This window comes from Argopecten irradians, chromosome 15 (genome assembly GCF_041381155.1).
Source record: "Argopecten irradians isolate NY chromosome 15, Ai_NY, whole genome shotgun sequence".
NCBI lineage: Eukaryota > Metazoa > Mollusca > Bivalvia > Pectinida > Pectinidae > Argopecten > Argopecten irradians.
This window is the reverse complement of record NC_091148.1, coordinates 1674479-1691666: the sequence shown is the minus strand read 5'-3', so window position 1 is coordinate 1691666 and position 17188 is coordinate 1674479. Positions and strand designations below refer to the sequence as shown.

Genomic DNA, 17188 nt, shown 5'->3' with positions numbered 1-17188 from the left:
TATTCCATGAAGCAATGCAATAAAAATGGCTGTCAACTATATTCTATATGTACATTATTGGACGGCATCTAACACCATTGTAAGAATGCAAAATTATTTTTTGATTTCGGAAATATACTAGGTACTAGATTCAATGAAAATTCTACTAACATCATGGATATAGTAAAAATCATTAGTTGAATTTTCTTTCATAATGTATTTTTCTTGGATAGAGAAAAAGTCATGGTTGGCTTTATATATCAGACCGTGCTGTTTACTTGTGGTTTTACATCATCCACGGAAACAACAGGAACTTCTATACCTAACGAATACTTCATGTTTACAGTAACAGACTAGTTCGTGGTTCCTAAAGGTCAGTAACCTCCTCGTCTGACTGCGCTTGGTAGCCAAAGTTCTCCTGAGTGGTCCTCTTTGATTTCCTGTGCTTCCTTTTAGCCTTCTTCTTCTTCTTTTTGTCCTCTCCTTCCTCTGCTGGCCTGGCCTCGGAAGTCTTCAATGGGGGAAGTGAGTGACCTTTCTCCGCGTGCCGACGGGCAGCTGATTCGTCAATATCACCGTTTGACTTTGGGTCGTCCATTTTAATGGCGGAGTCCGTGTCGCTCGCTATCCCCTTAGACTTTGGTTTGTTACTGGCTCCAGTGTCTTTCTCATTACCGTATAACTGTGACTTCCTAAAACAATAAATCATAATTCATTATTTATCCTTTTTATAATTCACACATGTAAATGCATTAAGTTTTTTTTTTTTAACTTATTTCTCTTGATATGAAAATGACATAATCATCTGAACATTTGATGCAACAAGTAATTAATATTATATACGACATAAAACAGTGATACATCAGCCAACTTTTGACACACATGCATTTAGCCAGGCTATCAAAGAGGTATGACTGGCTGACTGGAAACAAAACAAAAATTATTGTTAACAACATTGTCACCATGAAGTGATCATCAACAAAGGATTAGACTTTCGGCCATTATAACTTATAACAGTGATGTAATTGTTTTATTTCACAACAACAACAGCATTAATTTAACTCTTTGTAATGAGAAGCAGCGTTCGTAAAGAAATCTGAAATCTAAATTTGTAGGCCTTTTTGTGATCACCCACAAAAATAGAGCATCTTTTTCAAACTTAACGCAGCTTGTAAAATCAGGAACACCATCATATGACATCAATTTCAGTCACGTATCTTACAACGAATGTAGCATCTTAGGTAAATAAAAATAACATGATTATAACCCCTTCATCTCTAGGCGTAGTAAAGATCAATGATGTGGAAATCACTAGATGCATGTTATGAGTCATTATTTCAAATGTATTAATTATTTTTGCAAATAGTTAAATATATGTTCATAAATTATGCAATGTGGTCTAAATTCATTGTCGATTTATGTGTCGACAATAAAAACTAGCTAGTATATCGATGGATTAAGCTCTTAGCCCTATTGACGGATTACTTATTCTCCCATACTGAGAGTGGTGTAGAACTACAAACCTTACCACACATTCATTGTCTAGTCCGATAAATCTGCCTATATAATGGGTTTTTCCCCCCCTGATATACATGTATATGTATTTAAGGCAAAAAAAAGTGAGTCATTATTTCAAATGTATTAATTATTTTTGCAAATAGTTAAATATCTGTTCATAAATTATGCGATGTGGTCTAAATTCATTGTCGATTTATATGTCGACAATAAAAACTAGCTATTATATCGATGGATTAAGCTCTTAGCCCTATTGACGGATTACTTATTCTCCCATACTGAGAGGGGTGTAGAACTACAAACCTTACCACACATTCATTGTCTAGTCCGATAAATCTGCCTATATAATGGGTTTTCCCCCCCTGATATACATGTATATGTATTTAAGGCAAACAAAAAAAAAACAAAAAAACGTAGTAATATAGGCAGGTTTAGTGGACTTATTCACTGTCATGAGAGGTAGACATGAATTGTGGATAAAAATAATGTAACCATCCTTGTGACCATGCGTACATCGAACTCCATAGACCTATTATCACTTCACATTAAAACACATGTTAACAAGATATTTTAAACATTTTTTTGTATGGGAGAATAGTAAGTAATTATGAATGTATCAAGTACATGTTTCACTTATGTGGAGATGTCTATAACTACTTGATAGATCCATGCATTATGATAATCTACAGAAGGATGTGTGCAAAAAGCTACAACTACAATCATAAATTCTCCACTAGCCAAGGTTGATCAACATTTCTATAAACCTCAGGGCTTTGTTGGACTCTTTGTAATTGAGGAAATTATAGGAATGTTGTTTCAAATCCGAAGGCCATAGTATTGAAGTCTCTAGGATATGATATGGTTATCAATGTTTGGACAGAAGATTTGCTGATATATTTCAATCAGAAAAGGTATTGAACAATACTTTTTGAGATATCTCAGTCATTGAAAGTTTGTGCAGTGCAATTTCTTATATTTTTCAATTACATTTTGTATTTAAAGGGACAATTCAGTCTAAGAGAACATTAAAATGTGTACATATATCGGAAAAACCCAGTTCTAATAGAAATTAGATCAGTCGGTTTTGCTCTGATATGCCAGAAAAGCCCATGGTGGTGAAATGCGTGTGAAATGTTCAAACCCGCTCGCTGTCCGCCATTACACATTGTGGTCGAACATCTTGTATGCCGAACCCTGTCCCTTGCTCGTAAAGTAATGAAACTTTTGTCTAGAACTGCTCAAATCGCTCTGACAGCAGTGTGTTTACTTTATTAGTTGAATTGTCTTGCCAAAAAATCATTTATCACCTCCTCAGTGGTAATGTAGTTCATTTGTTTAACGTGCGTGACTATGGCTAGTATATGGGTACAGCGTACATATTGTACCCGCTTAATCGTATTGATCAACGATTTGTAATTACAACGGTATCAATTAAAATATTAATCAATGACGTGGAATTTGTCAATATTTTATGTTGTATGTTTCATAAGAAATATAGAACAATAATTTTATGCCATATTTTACTTTTTGGTTATATAAAAGAATTAGCCTGAGTTATATTTTTCAATTACATTTTGTATTTAAAGCTTGAGACATTTTTTAGATACCATACTGTAATTACCACAGGTATAAATCCACTTTGTGGTATTAGATTCTTTACATTTATAAACGAACTTATGATACTCGCAATATATTTATCCTTGAAAATGAACAACTTTGGAGACTGTAGCTTCAGGTTGATTCGCTAAAGTATAGTGTAGTTTAGTTCAATCCACCGTGGACCTCTGACGATGGAATTTGAATTGACTGTATGTGGTGACAGATCTACAATTGTAGCTGGCAAGACATTTAAAATTTACTTTGACAAGTTCAAAATCATGAAACTGCTTTGTCTCTACCAACCAAACGTTTTTCTTTTTTCTTTTCAAAAATATATTGCCAATACGATACTTAAAATGTGAGAGACATTTCGAAATTGGCAGCTTAGCTAGCATACATCTACAAACAGTCATTCCAGTCAGAATTGGAAGTAAGAGAAGGAGAGTTTCTGGCTAGTATATGAATAAAACAAACATTTTACCGGATACGTCTCTTATGAGATTTCCTGTAAATCAACATAGATATTCAGTTATTCTACACTAAATGGTAAGTTAGTTCAGGTTTCTGGTCAAAGGAAATATACATATCTAACTACACTGCCCTCCAAAGGTTCTGTTACATATGTTAAAATTTGCTGGCAATTAATCTCTGAGAAAAATCTTAAAAAACAATTATAGACTTAGAGAAGATAAATAAGTTGATAAATAATATATACGGCTGTTATAAAAAGGTTTACATATTTCTGTACTTTATGTTATATACGGATGGCTGTTATAAAAAGGTTTACATATTTCTGTACTTTATGTTATATACGGATGGCTGTAATAAAAAGGTTTACATATTTCTGTACTTTATGTTATATACGGATGGCTGTTATAAAAAGGTTTACATATTTCTGTACTTTATGTTATATACGGATGGCTGTAATAAAAAGGTTTACATATTTCTGTACTTTATGTTATATACGGATGTGTAACAGAACTTTTGGAGGGCAGCGTATATACTGTTCAAGGTCAATTTACTAAACAATCATTATGATGAAGGGGAGACAATTACACATAATATAGATTTTTTTTCATGAAATAAATTAAGTAACCTCTGGTCAATGAAAGTATAAAATAGAAATCAAGCAATGTGATCTGCTATGACATCTACAAGTTATTGTTTCTATTTTTAGTAAAATAATTAATGAAACAAAGAAAGCAAGATGTGATGATAATCAGGTAATATGTACTTCATCAGGTACAATTATACAAGTATCCTATATGTATACTACTAAAACTATAATTCTGTATTTGAATAATGTGTCAGCATAAAATCAAAGATTTTGATGTCTGATTTAATACATTGTTAAACAAAGAAGGACATTTATCTACCAGTATTAATATATTATCCATTAACATCTCTTCAAGATAAAGGGGTTCATTCTAATCAAAAAAAGGTCTTCATATCTCAGATTCAGAAATATTTTGGACAATGCATTTGAATAATCTATTAGAGCAAAATAACACAATCAATGAAGATAAATATTTGTCTAAATTAAGAATTACTTTCATGACACATTAAGCTTCATGGGATGACCAAATAAAACCAAATTTGTTTTGCAAATCAAGCAGTGATTTAACAGGTAACATAACATGATTTGAATTGAAGACTTTGAAGCCAGTGTGAGACATTGACGATACCTCTCCTCTCTAACACTCCTATAGGCAGTGTTCAGACATTTTTGACAGCTACAGGAAGGAAGAATTCACATTATCAGGACAATGTAGAGTCAAAATATATAAAATTGTATAGCAGGTTATTTCACAGGGATACTTATCATTTTCATGATTTTATGGGACACTGCTATAATTGCCAAAATTTGATCCACGAAATATTTGGAAATCTTACATAACTACATTGTATAAACCCTGAAAACCAATATTTGACCCACAAAATGTTGGGAAATCTTACATATCTACACTGTATAAACCCTGAAAACAAAAAATTTTGACCATGTCAACAACCAGTTATGTATACAGCATCTCTAACAGATTAATGTTTAACGCCAGATGAATCTAGCTCAGAAATCTTCCAAATTGAATTCATTGTATATTGTATGCCTGTGCACTTATCATTCATAATAAAACAGTAATTATATTCCGTCTTTGCATATTACAGAGTTATCTCCCTTGCGGGTAGGTATCGATTGTTACGTCATGATTTTGTGAGCGCAACTCACGTCGTTTTCTCGGAAAAGTTATCGCTTGCAAACATATGACGTCACAATCAATACCTACCAGCAAGGGCAGAAAACTCTGCAAATACAGAATGCTTGTATCACTTCATTATTTTGTTTGTGATGCAAAATGCAACATCCTTCCTTAACATCTGTTAAATATATAAGGGAAGGGGTTAAAATGATTAGAGACAGTTTTATGTTATATTTGTGACAGAGAACTCACAAATGAACAAGTGCATTTTAAATGTGTGACACCAATTATATTTATAAATAATCATTTTTCTGTAATGTTGGAAACAGACTCAGATCATGGAACAGTCTGAAGTCTACTTTTTTGACTCAGTCATTTTGATTCATGTGAACCAAATAGTTAAGGATCTTCTCTTTGACTAGTCATACAAGGTTAGTCTTCATCAAGGTCTAAATTTCAAGGAAAAAGCTGATTTTGTCAAATATGTAAACGGTCATACTTATCAGACACCAAATTTTGAAGATATAAGTTGCTTCAGTTTGACGTGTGTATCACAGGCCAAAACAGTGAAATTCTCGTAAAATTATACATAATATCAAACGGCTATATATGATTTTAATAGTTCAAAATCAAGCATAGCAGCATATATATGATTTTCTTTTTATTTTCAGCTTTGTTATGAACTCCTCTTTCCTAAACTTTATATATAGTGTAGTAAAATTAGTCATAGTCTTAGCAGAGAGCCGATCCTTAAGTCTATATGAATGTCTCATGATCCTGGACACATCAATGTTTGATATAAAGATTTCTTTCATTAGAGAGTTAAATTGTACAAGTTAAGGGGGATAGCACGTGTCTTAGTTTCAGTCAGACACAGACAGGAGGCAGACGTTATTAGTTACAAAGTGACTTTAATTGGATGGAATATTATATTGTCAACACAGGAACTTCTTACCTAGCAGGAGTTATTGCCCTTGACTTTCTAAAACAATATATGCCTAATTCATATTCTATACAACAAACGAAAACAAGTTTTTTTATATATTACAATACTTAAAGCTTTCATCAAATGATTTTCAGTTTGTATTAAGATATAAACTTCTGCCCATCAAATGATATTTCAGTTTGCATAAAGACATGAACTTTGTCCATCAAATGATATTTCAGTTTGTATTAAGACATGAACTTTTGTCCATCAAATGATATTTCAGTTTGTATTAAGACATGAACTTCTGTCCATCAAATTATATTTCAGTTTGTATAAAGACATGAACTTCTTTGTCCATCAAATGATATTTCAGTTTGTATTAAGACATGAACTTTTGTCCATCAAATGATATTTAAGTTTGTATTAAGACATAACTTGTTGTCCATCAAATGATAATTACAGTTTGTATTAAGACATGAACTTCTGTCCATCAAATGATATTTCAGTTTGTATTAAAGACATGAAACTTCTGACGCATCAAATGATATTTCAATTTGCATAAAGACATGAACTTCTGTCCATCAAATATTGTTTCAGGAGTTTGTATTAAACATGACTTTTGTCCATATTTCAGTTTTGTATAAAGACATGAACTTCTGTCCATTAAATACTAAGCAGTTTGTATTAAGACATGGACATCTGTCCATCAAATGTCTATTTCAGTTTGTATAAAGACATGAACTTTTGTCCATCAAATTTTGTATAAAGACATGGACCTTTGTCCATCAAATTAAATTTCATTTGTAAAGACATGAACTTTGTCCATTTAAATGCTATTTTCAGTTTGGCATGAACTTTTGTCCATGGGTCAAATGATATTTCACGTTTGTTATGTCACTATATTGGTCTACATGTACCATCTGTCCAATGATTGATTTACGATTTTATTTGAACAAACTTATCATTTAATCTTAAGCACCTGGTGCACTATGTTTACAAACTTAGTTTGGTCACAACAGATCGAGAATACTCATACTTTCAGTTACTGCTCATATTGTATTAGATCATGAATTACTTTTGTGGCCCATCATGTTTTACAAACTTATCACTTACATATGTTTACAATAAACTTATTGGCTTCCTCATGTTTCATAAACTTATTACTGCACTCATGTTTACTAAACTTATTGCTTGACCTCATGTTTACATAAACTTATTACTGCCTCATGTTTACATAAACTTATTGCTTCCTCATGTTTACATAAACTTTTATTTACTGCCTCATGTTTACATAAACTTGATTGCTTCCCTCATGTTTACATAAACTTATTACTGCATCATCATGTTTACATAAACTTATTACTGCCTCATGTTTCATAAACTTATTACTGCCTCATGTTTACATAAACTTATTACTGCCTCATGTTTACATAAACTTATTACTGCCTCATGTTTACATAAACTTATTACTGCCTCATGTTTACATAAACTTATTACTGCCTCATGTTTACATAAACTTATTACTGCCTCATGTTTCATAAACTTATTACTGCCTCATGTTTACATAAACTTATTACTGCCTCATGTTTACATAAACTTATTACTGCCTCATGTTTCATAAACTTATTACTGCCTCATGTTTACATAAACTTATTACTGCCTCATGTTTACATAAACTTATTACTGCCTCATGTTTACATAAACTTATTACTGCCTCATGTTTACATAAACTTATTACTGCCTCATGTTTACATAAACTTATTACTGCCTCATGTTTCATAAACTTATTACTGCCTCATGTTTACATAAACTTATTACTGCCTCATTGTTTACATAAAAAACTTATTACTGCCTCATGTTTCATAAACTTATTACTTGCCTCATGTTTACATAAACTTATTACTGCCTCATGTTTACATAAACTTATTACTGCCTCATGTTTATATAAACTTATTACTGCCTCATGTTTACATAAACTTATTACTGCCCTCATGTTTACATAAACTTATTACTGCCTCATGTTTACATAAAACTTATTACTGCCTCATGTTTTAACATAAACTAATAAACTTACTTGCCTCATGTTCATTAACTTATTACTGCCTCATGTTTCATAAATCTTATTACTGCACTCATGTTTACATAAAACTTATTACTGCCTCATGTTTACATAAACTTATTACTGCCTCATGTTTACATAAACTTATTACTGCCTCATGTTTATCATAAACTTATTACTTGCCTCATTTTCTAAAAACTATTACTGTCCTCTTGTTTACATGTTTATAAACTTATTACTGCCTCATGTTTACATTAAACTTCATTACTATTACTGTCTAATGTTTTTACATAAACTTATTACTGCCTCATGTTTAATCAAATTACTTCCTCATTTTTACTGCCTCATGTTTCATAAACTTATTACTTGCCTCATGTTTACATAAACTTATTACTGTCGCATGTTTACATAAACTTATTGCTCATTTGTATCTATAACTATTGACTTCATCATGTTGTACATAAATATTACTGCCTCATGTTTACATAAACTTATTACTGCCTCATGTTTACATAAACTTATTACTGCCTCATGTTTACATAAACTTATTACTGCCTCATGTTTACATAAACTTATTACTGCCTCATGTTTACATAAACTTATTACTGCCTCATGTTTACATAAACTTATTACTGCCTCATGTTTCATAAACTTATTACTGCCTCATGTTTCATAAACTTATTACTAGCCTCATGTTTTACATAAACATTATTACTGCCTCATGTTTCATAAACTTATTACTTGCCTCATGTTTACATAAACTTATTACTGCCTCATGTTTTCCATAAACTTATTACTGCCTTCATGTTTACATAAACTTATTACTGCCTCATGTTTTACATAAACTGTCATGGTTATTACTGCCTCATGTTTACATAAACTTATTACTGCCTCATGTTTACATAAACTTATTACTGCCTCATGTTTACATAAACTTATTACTGCCTCATGTTTACATAAACTTATTACTGCCTCATGTTTACATAAACTTATTACTGTCTCATGTTTACATAAACTTATTACTGCCTCATGTTTCTAAAACTTATTACTGCCTCATTTTTACATAAACTTATTACTGCCTCATGTTTACATAAACTTATTACTGTCCTCATGTTTTACATAAACTTATAACTGCCTCATGTTTACATAAACTTATTACTGCCTCATGTTTACATAAACTTATTACTGCCTCATGTTTCATAAACTTATTACTGCCTCATGTTTACATAAACTTATTACTGCCTCATGTTTACATAAACTTATTACTGCCTCATGTTTACATAAACTTATTACTGCCTCATGTTTACATAAACTTATTACTGCCTCATGTTTCATAAACTTATTACTGCCTCATGTTTACATAAACTTATTACTGTCATCATGTTAACATAAACTTATTACTGCCTATGTTTACATAAACTTATTACTGCCTACATGTTTCATAAACTTATTACTGCCTCATGTTTACATAAACTTATTACTGCCTCATGTTTCATAAACTTATTACTGCCTCATGTTTACATAAACTTATTACTGCCTCATGTTTCATAAACTTATTACTGCCTCATGTTTACATAAACTTATTACTGCCTCATGTTTACATAAACTTATTACTGCCTCATGTTTACATAAAACTTATTACTGCCTCATGTTTCATAAACTTATTACTGCCTCATGTTTACTTATTACTGCCTCATGTTTTACATAAACTTATTACTGCCTCATGTTTACATAAACTTATTACTGCCTCATGTTTACATAAACTTATTACTGCCTCATGTTTCATAAACTATTACTGCCTCATGTTTACATAAACTTATTACTGCCTCATGTTTACATAAACTTATTACTGCCTCATGTTTCATAAACTTATTACTGCCTCATGTTTACATAAACTTATTACTGCCTCATGTTTACATAAACTTATTACTGCCTCATGTTTCATGTCTCATGTTTACATAAACTTATTACTGCCTCAGTTTACATAAAATTATTACTGCCTCATGTTTACATAAACTTATTACTGCCTCATGTTTACATAAACTTATTACTGCCTCATGTTTACATAAACTTATTACTGCCTCATGTTTACATAAACTTATTACTGTCTCATGTTTCATAAACTTATTACTGCCTCATGTTTCATAAACTTATTACTGCCTCATGTTTACATAAACTTATTACTGCCTCATGTTTCATAAAACTTATTACTGCCTCATGTTTCATAAACTTATTACTATCTCATGTTTCACATAAACTTATTACTGCCTCATGTTTACATAAACTTATTACTGCCTCATGTTTACATAAACTTATTACTGCCTCATGTTTCATAAACTTATTACTGCCTCATGTTTACATAAACTTATTACTGCCTCATGTTTTCATAAACTTATTACTGCCTCATGTTTCATAAAAACTTATTACTGCCTCATGTTTACATAAACTTATTACTGCCTCATGTTTACATAAAACTTATTACTGCCTCATGTTTACATAAACTTATTACTGCCTCATGTTTACATAAAACTTATTACTGCCTCATGTTTACATAAACTTATTACTGCCTCATGTTTCATAAAACTTATACTGCCTCATGTTTACATAAACTTATTACTGCCTCATGTTTAATAAACTATTACTGCCTCATGTTTCATAAACTTATTACTGCCTCATGTTTCATAAACTTATTACTGCTCATGTTTCATAAAACTTATTACTGCCTCATGTTTACATAAACTTATTACCTGCCTCATGTTTCATAAACTTATTACTGCCTCATGTTTCATAAACTTATTACTGTCTCATGTTTACATAAACTTATTACTGCCTCATGTTTCATAAACTTATTACTGCCTCATGTTTACATAAACTTATTACTGCCTCATGTTTACATAAACTTATTACTGCCTCATGTTTACATAAACTTATTACTGCCTCATGTTTCATAAACTTATTACTGCCTCATGTTTCATAAACTTATTACTGCCTCATGTTTCATAAACTTATTACTGCCTCATTTTCATACGAATTTATAATCTTAAACAAATTTTTTATGAACTTAATTATTACTGTTTCCAGTAAATGTTTTATGGTGGAAAAAACTTTTACTTTAAATTCATATGCTCCACTACTCAAGATAATGGGTTTTTTTAATTGCTTATAATGCATAAAATATGTTTTCCAGTATTAATTACATGAGTGAGTACTGAGCTTTATATAACCTTCTTATGACGGCTCCCTTTGAGTCAAAACAAGTTAACCACACTCTGAGTAAATCATGTGTTTACTGTGTTTGTTTGAGACTCTTTGTTTTTTTTGTAACTTTTTTTTTTTTTCCAAACATATTCTTATACAACAGTAATACATTTCCGCGTCCTTACTTAGTAAACAAACACATTTCAATCTGAATTTTCATTGCTATAAATAATAATTATCTGCATTATTACAGTAATCAATTATCCTTATTCTCAGCTTATTCCTCATCAACACCATCCTTATCATGCTTATTCTCCTTTTTTGACTCTTTATTATGTAATATAATAATTTTGAAAAAATGTTTGCGGAATTAGTAAAATGTCAAACTTGATTACAAAGCAAAAGGCAGGTACAGCTGATGTTTAATCCCCTAAATGTGAGGCAGATAGTTATCAATAAGCATTATCAAGTCTCCATAGAGTAAAACAAATGAAGATTCATCATTAAATATCACTTACCCTACAAATCTACTCTAATGTTCACTAACACATTGTATACCTAACAACTTACAACTTGTCCGGTGCAGGGATGGGCCCGGCCTCGGTCTCCAGCTTGTAAGTTGGACCTTCTCTGCTCTTCCCTGCTTCTTCCTCTCCCTTCTTCTTGTTCTTTTTGGCTTTCTTGTCTTCAATTTTCTTCAGCAACTTTTCGTTGTGTTCTCGTCTCTTGCTGTAAAACAGATAATCCAGAGTGTTAAATTACTGTAAGTTAGTTATATATAAACTTAGGAATCCTATAATGAATTAACCAAATTTAGGTACATGTTTGTTTAAAGATGCTCCACCTCCGACAAAGCATATATGATATTCATCATTTGAACAATAATTGGTGTTAAATCGTGTATAAATATGCCTAATTAACACAAAAAATAACATAAAATAATTTATTTCGCCTTTGGTGCATGCCCAATCATTACTTCATTCCATATAAGATATAGTGCCACGGATTTTTTTTCGGGATGCAATTAATTATTCTTTTATATATTTAACTTGAAGTAAAATTAGAAGCTCAAACTTTTCAATGGTGGTAATGGTGTAAAGTAAGTAACTTTTGTAACTGAAGAAAATTACTAAATCATCTTCTCCTGTTTTTGATAGTGAAAAAATACCATTTGTCAGCGGCGGAGCATCTTTAATATTTAACTTAAAGTTGCTAAGAAAATGTAACTAAGTATCAATATCAAACTCAGAAGGGAATTCAGTAAGCTACTCGAAGTTTCATTTTACTTCATTGTTTACCAAGAAAAAAATAAGGTGCGTCGGCCGGGAGTCGAACCCGGATCGACTGCAGTGTTTTTCCTGCCTATATATTTGGGGCCGAAATAAGGCCCCATTCCCAATTGTATTTCTTGTTATTTTTCCCCAAATTTATGTCTAAATTTCCCAAATCAGTGAGATGATGCCTATTTTGTGTGACGAAACAAAAAAATTCTGGAAATCCCAAGTCTGAACGTGGTATTTTAGTATACATTCTTACACTTGATTCTTAGAGAAGGATAATTGTTTATTTCTACCTTTTCCAAAATTTCCATTAACACCCTTAAAATTTTTCATTTCATACTTTAATCGCACAAAATTTCCCAATTTTCACCAGGTGGCAATTTCCCAAAATGCCCAGGAAAAACACTGGACTGCTTGGAAGGCAACCATGCTAACCGTTACACCACCATTTGTCAGCGGTGGAGCATCTTTAAGGCAGATGAGCTATAATTTCTTTACAGATAGCAAAGTAAATCCCACAAAAATCACAAATACATTCCTATCCTGATAATGTAACAGCTATTTATTTTTATTTCATGTCAATTTCAAATATTGTCAGTAAATTAAAATATTAACTTACTTCCAGTAATGAAGGAAAAGTGCAATGACTATGACGATGATAAGAACAATGAAGGCAATGATAGTGATGATGATGTTTTCGTTGGTTGCTGGTGGAACTCCAAAGTATGTCTCATCTGCCCATGTGATGTAGTAACCGATCGAGTTGTAAACATCTATCCTCACATTTTCAACAATTTCTGAAATTTAAAAAATCACTGAGATGTTGATTTCTGATGAAAGATTCACACCTCAGTAACATAACATTCCCGGGGTTTATATAATTGTACAATTTTTGTGGCATTTATTTATCATCAAATATCTGTACAGTAAAATAAAAAAAGAATATTTTCTGGTTTATAAAGTGGACATACAGTTAAAGCTATATGTGCCGTATTTTATGCATGGTCGTAAACAAAAGTCCCTGCAAATATTTCGAAAATAATGAAGACGCAAAATATTGCATACATGAAAATCATACATTAACAAAAAATATACCCCATAAATATGTATGAAGTCATGTGAACTTACGTATGACAATAGCTGACGTAAGGACGTAGGTATCGTTGGAGACCAGTGATGCCCCAGACGGTATGGTGATGTGAAAACTAAACAGCATGTTCTTTTCATCATTTGCAGCCGAGTTAGCATCTTTTCCAATGTTGATTTCTTTGAATCTGATGATAGATTAACAAAAATGTATTTTCAAAATCTGAAGTTAAATAAAAGTCATAAATTACCATGCAGGTATTAATTAAAAGCAGATTTGGTGTCTATTTTCAACAGGTTTGTAAGGTCTGTATCAGTTAATTATAATGACAAAATATCCTGGCTATTTTACTTCTAGTCCAGAAACATTTGAACACTTTTTCAATATGAAAATATGACAACAGTGACATGAAATTGTCTCATTCACAAGATATTTGTTAATTATAATTCTATATTTTTGTTCACATTGTCAGCAGAATACAGTACATCTATAACCAAATTGTTCCGTAATTTTACCTCAAATAAGTTACAGCGATACCACTTTTTATTTAGCAATACTTGTAATGATAAACAGTTTGATAGCCCACACACCTTGACAATGATCAGTTAGGAAAACGTTTCTGATTGGCTGACCAGATAAATGAATTACGTGGTTCCTGTACAACAAGTGACCGGATAAAGGACTTACGCGGTTCCTGTACAACAGGTGACCAGATATATGACTTACGCGGTTCCTGTACAACAAGTGGACAGGCCACAGTTGTTAGGGTTAGCACTGCAGTACATGTTGGCTCCACTGGCCAATATAGCTGCCACCTTGGTCTGCATTCCATGGGTCTCCCACTGAAACACAGAACCAGTTCATTTTACATCACGGAGAGTTACAGGACAAATATACATAAGATTGCACTTTGGATTTTAACTTGAATAACAATTGAAGGTTTATCATACAGTCACCATAACAAATTTGGTCATAAATTTCCTCATCTTATTGATAAACTTATATGTATATCTGTTAATTTCAAAACATTTCTGATTTAGACTTAAATTAGAAAACTATATACATGTATACAGTAATTAAAATTCACCTTAAGCAGCACTAATTTTTGCTCTGTGGTTTGAACTCATTGTTATTAACATAGCAGGCATTACCACACTAAAATATACATTTGTGCCCACAGATGACCCACTTTTAATTTATATCAATTGACCATGTAATATAATTGTTATATTTCTTATAATTTTCATTAATGATAAAAACATATTTCAGGAAAATTAGCTAACTTGAATTTATATTATTTACGTAATTACTCATGGAGTGAAATAAAACAAAACACAAACGAATGAAGATATCACGCTTCTACCTACATCAGCCACTTGTAATCTGTAAAATTCCAGCTGCACGGTATGTGTACTGATGTCACCTAAATGGGGAAAAAACACAGAAATATGTACAACTACTCAGTCTGAATTAGCTCAATGGCTTGATTCTGTTCCGTAATAAATTTATACAACTACTAGGCCGAATTATAGCTTAAATCATTGACAAGTTCATCTGTTCAAGGTCTATATAAAAAGATGATAGAACGGTGGATTGGCAGAGTAATTCAGACTAACTATAAATTGTAATCATGCATGACTAACATCTACAGAGACAGATAGGTACAGATGTATATGCTTTTTGCTGATAATTCTTATCAGAAACATACTCTTTTATATAGAAGTTCAGAAGCTCATTTTTATTTATTTATATATATATATATTATCAGTATATACCAGGTATTATCAATCAAACACTCCACTTTGTAATGTACAAATTGATACCAAAGATATTTTTCTATCATAATATTTAACTGTAAAACACATCAATTCAGTTAAACTGAGGGGCCTATAGGCACATTGTATACACCTTGGTTAATCCTCCTGTCAATCTCTCTAATATACATGATGTATATTTCTGTAGTTATATACATAAAAATATATATTCATGATATCAATGAACAGTTTTGGTTTTTAAGATTTATGGATAAACATTTCAAGTTGTTGTGATTAGTATTCTTTACCTATTAAGATTTTTTTCTGGATGAAGGGCTGAGAAACAACACATCCAATGACATTTGATCTATTAACCATAATAGTCATAAAAATAAATCAATTTGATCACGGTTAGTTTATGTATAGCTTAAATACAAGACCATTTATTTGTTGACTTTTTTTAAAATTAACTAATCAATTATACAATATTTCAATATGTTTATAATAAACATTTTCTTTTCAAACTAAAAACATTAACTACAATGTCCTATCATTCTTTTGAACTTATCTTTGAGACATTATATTGATATTTTTCACAGCACCAAGGTCCCAAGGCCATGGCTTTTTCATGTTAGAAAATTCAATTTTATTACACCTATAGGTATAGACAGCCATGAAAAATAAATGTAAATTTAGCTGCAAAAATGGATAGGCCGACAAAGGTCATTAAAGTAATAAAACTATCTCTTCACACCATACAATCCAAGTACCAAGTATCTAGGCAGGAAGAATGTTTATCAGAAATTTAATGATCAAATATAAAAGAATTTGGATCAAGCTATACATGTATGTCTGTATTCGTGATCAATAGCAGAGGAAATATCACAGATAAACATTCATAAAATACAAATATACAAGAAATTCGGCCAAATAACATAAATTCATAGAAAAAACAAATGACTTTTATTCAAATCTAGTGTGGAGTCAAGTATTAATTTTCTCTGACAACCTATCAAAACTCAATAAAAGTTTAGATGAAAGTAGATATGCAGTTGTAAATTATGTGCTATTAAAACCTCACATACAATGTACAGTGTATCACATGTTGTATTGTGTTGCGGACATACAATAAATCATAATTCATTAATTCATACATTTAGTGCTACATATGTATTTTATGCTTTGATTTTATATCAACTTATTATAAAAACAAGTATAGAATACTTACTGGCGAGGTCACCAAGACAAATTGTGACCATCATCGACAGCAAAGCAATGGCAAGTTTCGTGTCCATGTTGTTTCCAAAGACAAGAATTAAAATAAATCAAAACAATCGATGTCCAAACGCAAATGTCCAAAGTAAACAAGTTTATCTTTCATCTAACAAAATATAAATATAACGTATTTAGCATCATTTAAAGCACGTCTTTGCCTAGAGACTTTCTTAATGTTTTCCTGTGACTAGCGGCCATCAATAAACAACTTGGTTGCTGTGTGGTATCAATAGTTCGAATGCTTCTAGACTTTACCTTACATTAACATTACAGCAGGTGCGCGTTCCGAACGGAAGGTTCTTCAATTTATCAGTGAATC

General features: G+C 31.4%; 1 protein-coding gene across 2 annotated transcripts; it reads right to left on the bottom strand.

Annotated features, from left to right (window-relative positions):
- Positions 1–218: 218 nt before the first annotated feature.
- On the bottom strand, positions 219–17091 carry LOC138308459 (uncharacterized). 2 transcript variants are annotated; one of them, XM_069249438.1, is made up of 8 exons: positions 16823–17091; positions 15208–15263; positions 14567–14682; positions 13882–14027; positions 13373–13550; positions 12044–12202; positions 3575–3598; positions 219–671 (listed from the first exon to the last, which is right to left on the bottom strand). In XM_069249438.1, the coding sequence occupies exons 1-8, from the start codon at positions 16887–16889 to the stop codon at positions 347–349; spliced, it is 1071 nt and encodes a 356-aa protein (XP_069105539.1). In that variant the 5' UTR covers positions 16890–17091; the 3' UTR covers positions 219–346. The 2 variants fall into 2 exon arrangements, with proteins under 2 accessions (XP_069105539.1, XP_069105540.1); XM_069249439.1 differs by lacking the exon at positions 3575–3598.
- Between the last annotated feature and the right edge of the window lie 97 nt (positions 17092–17188).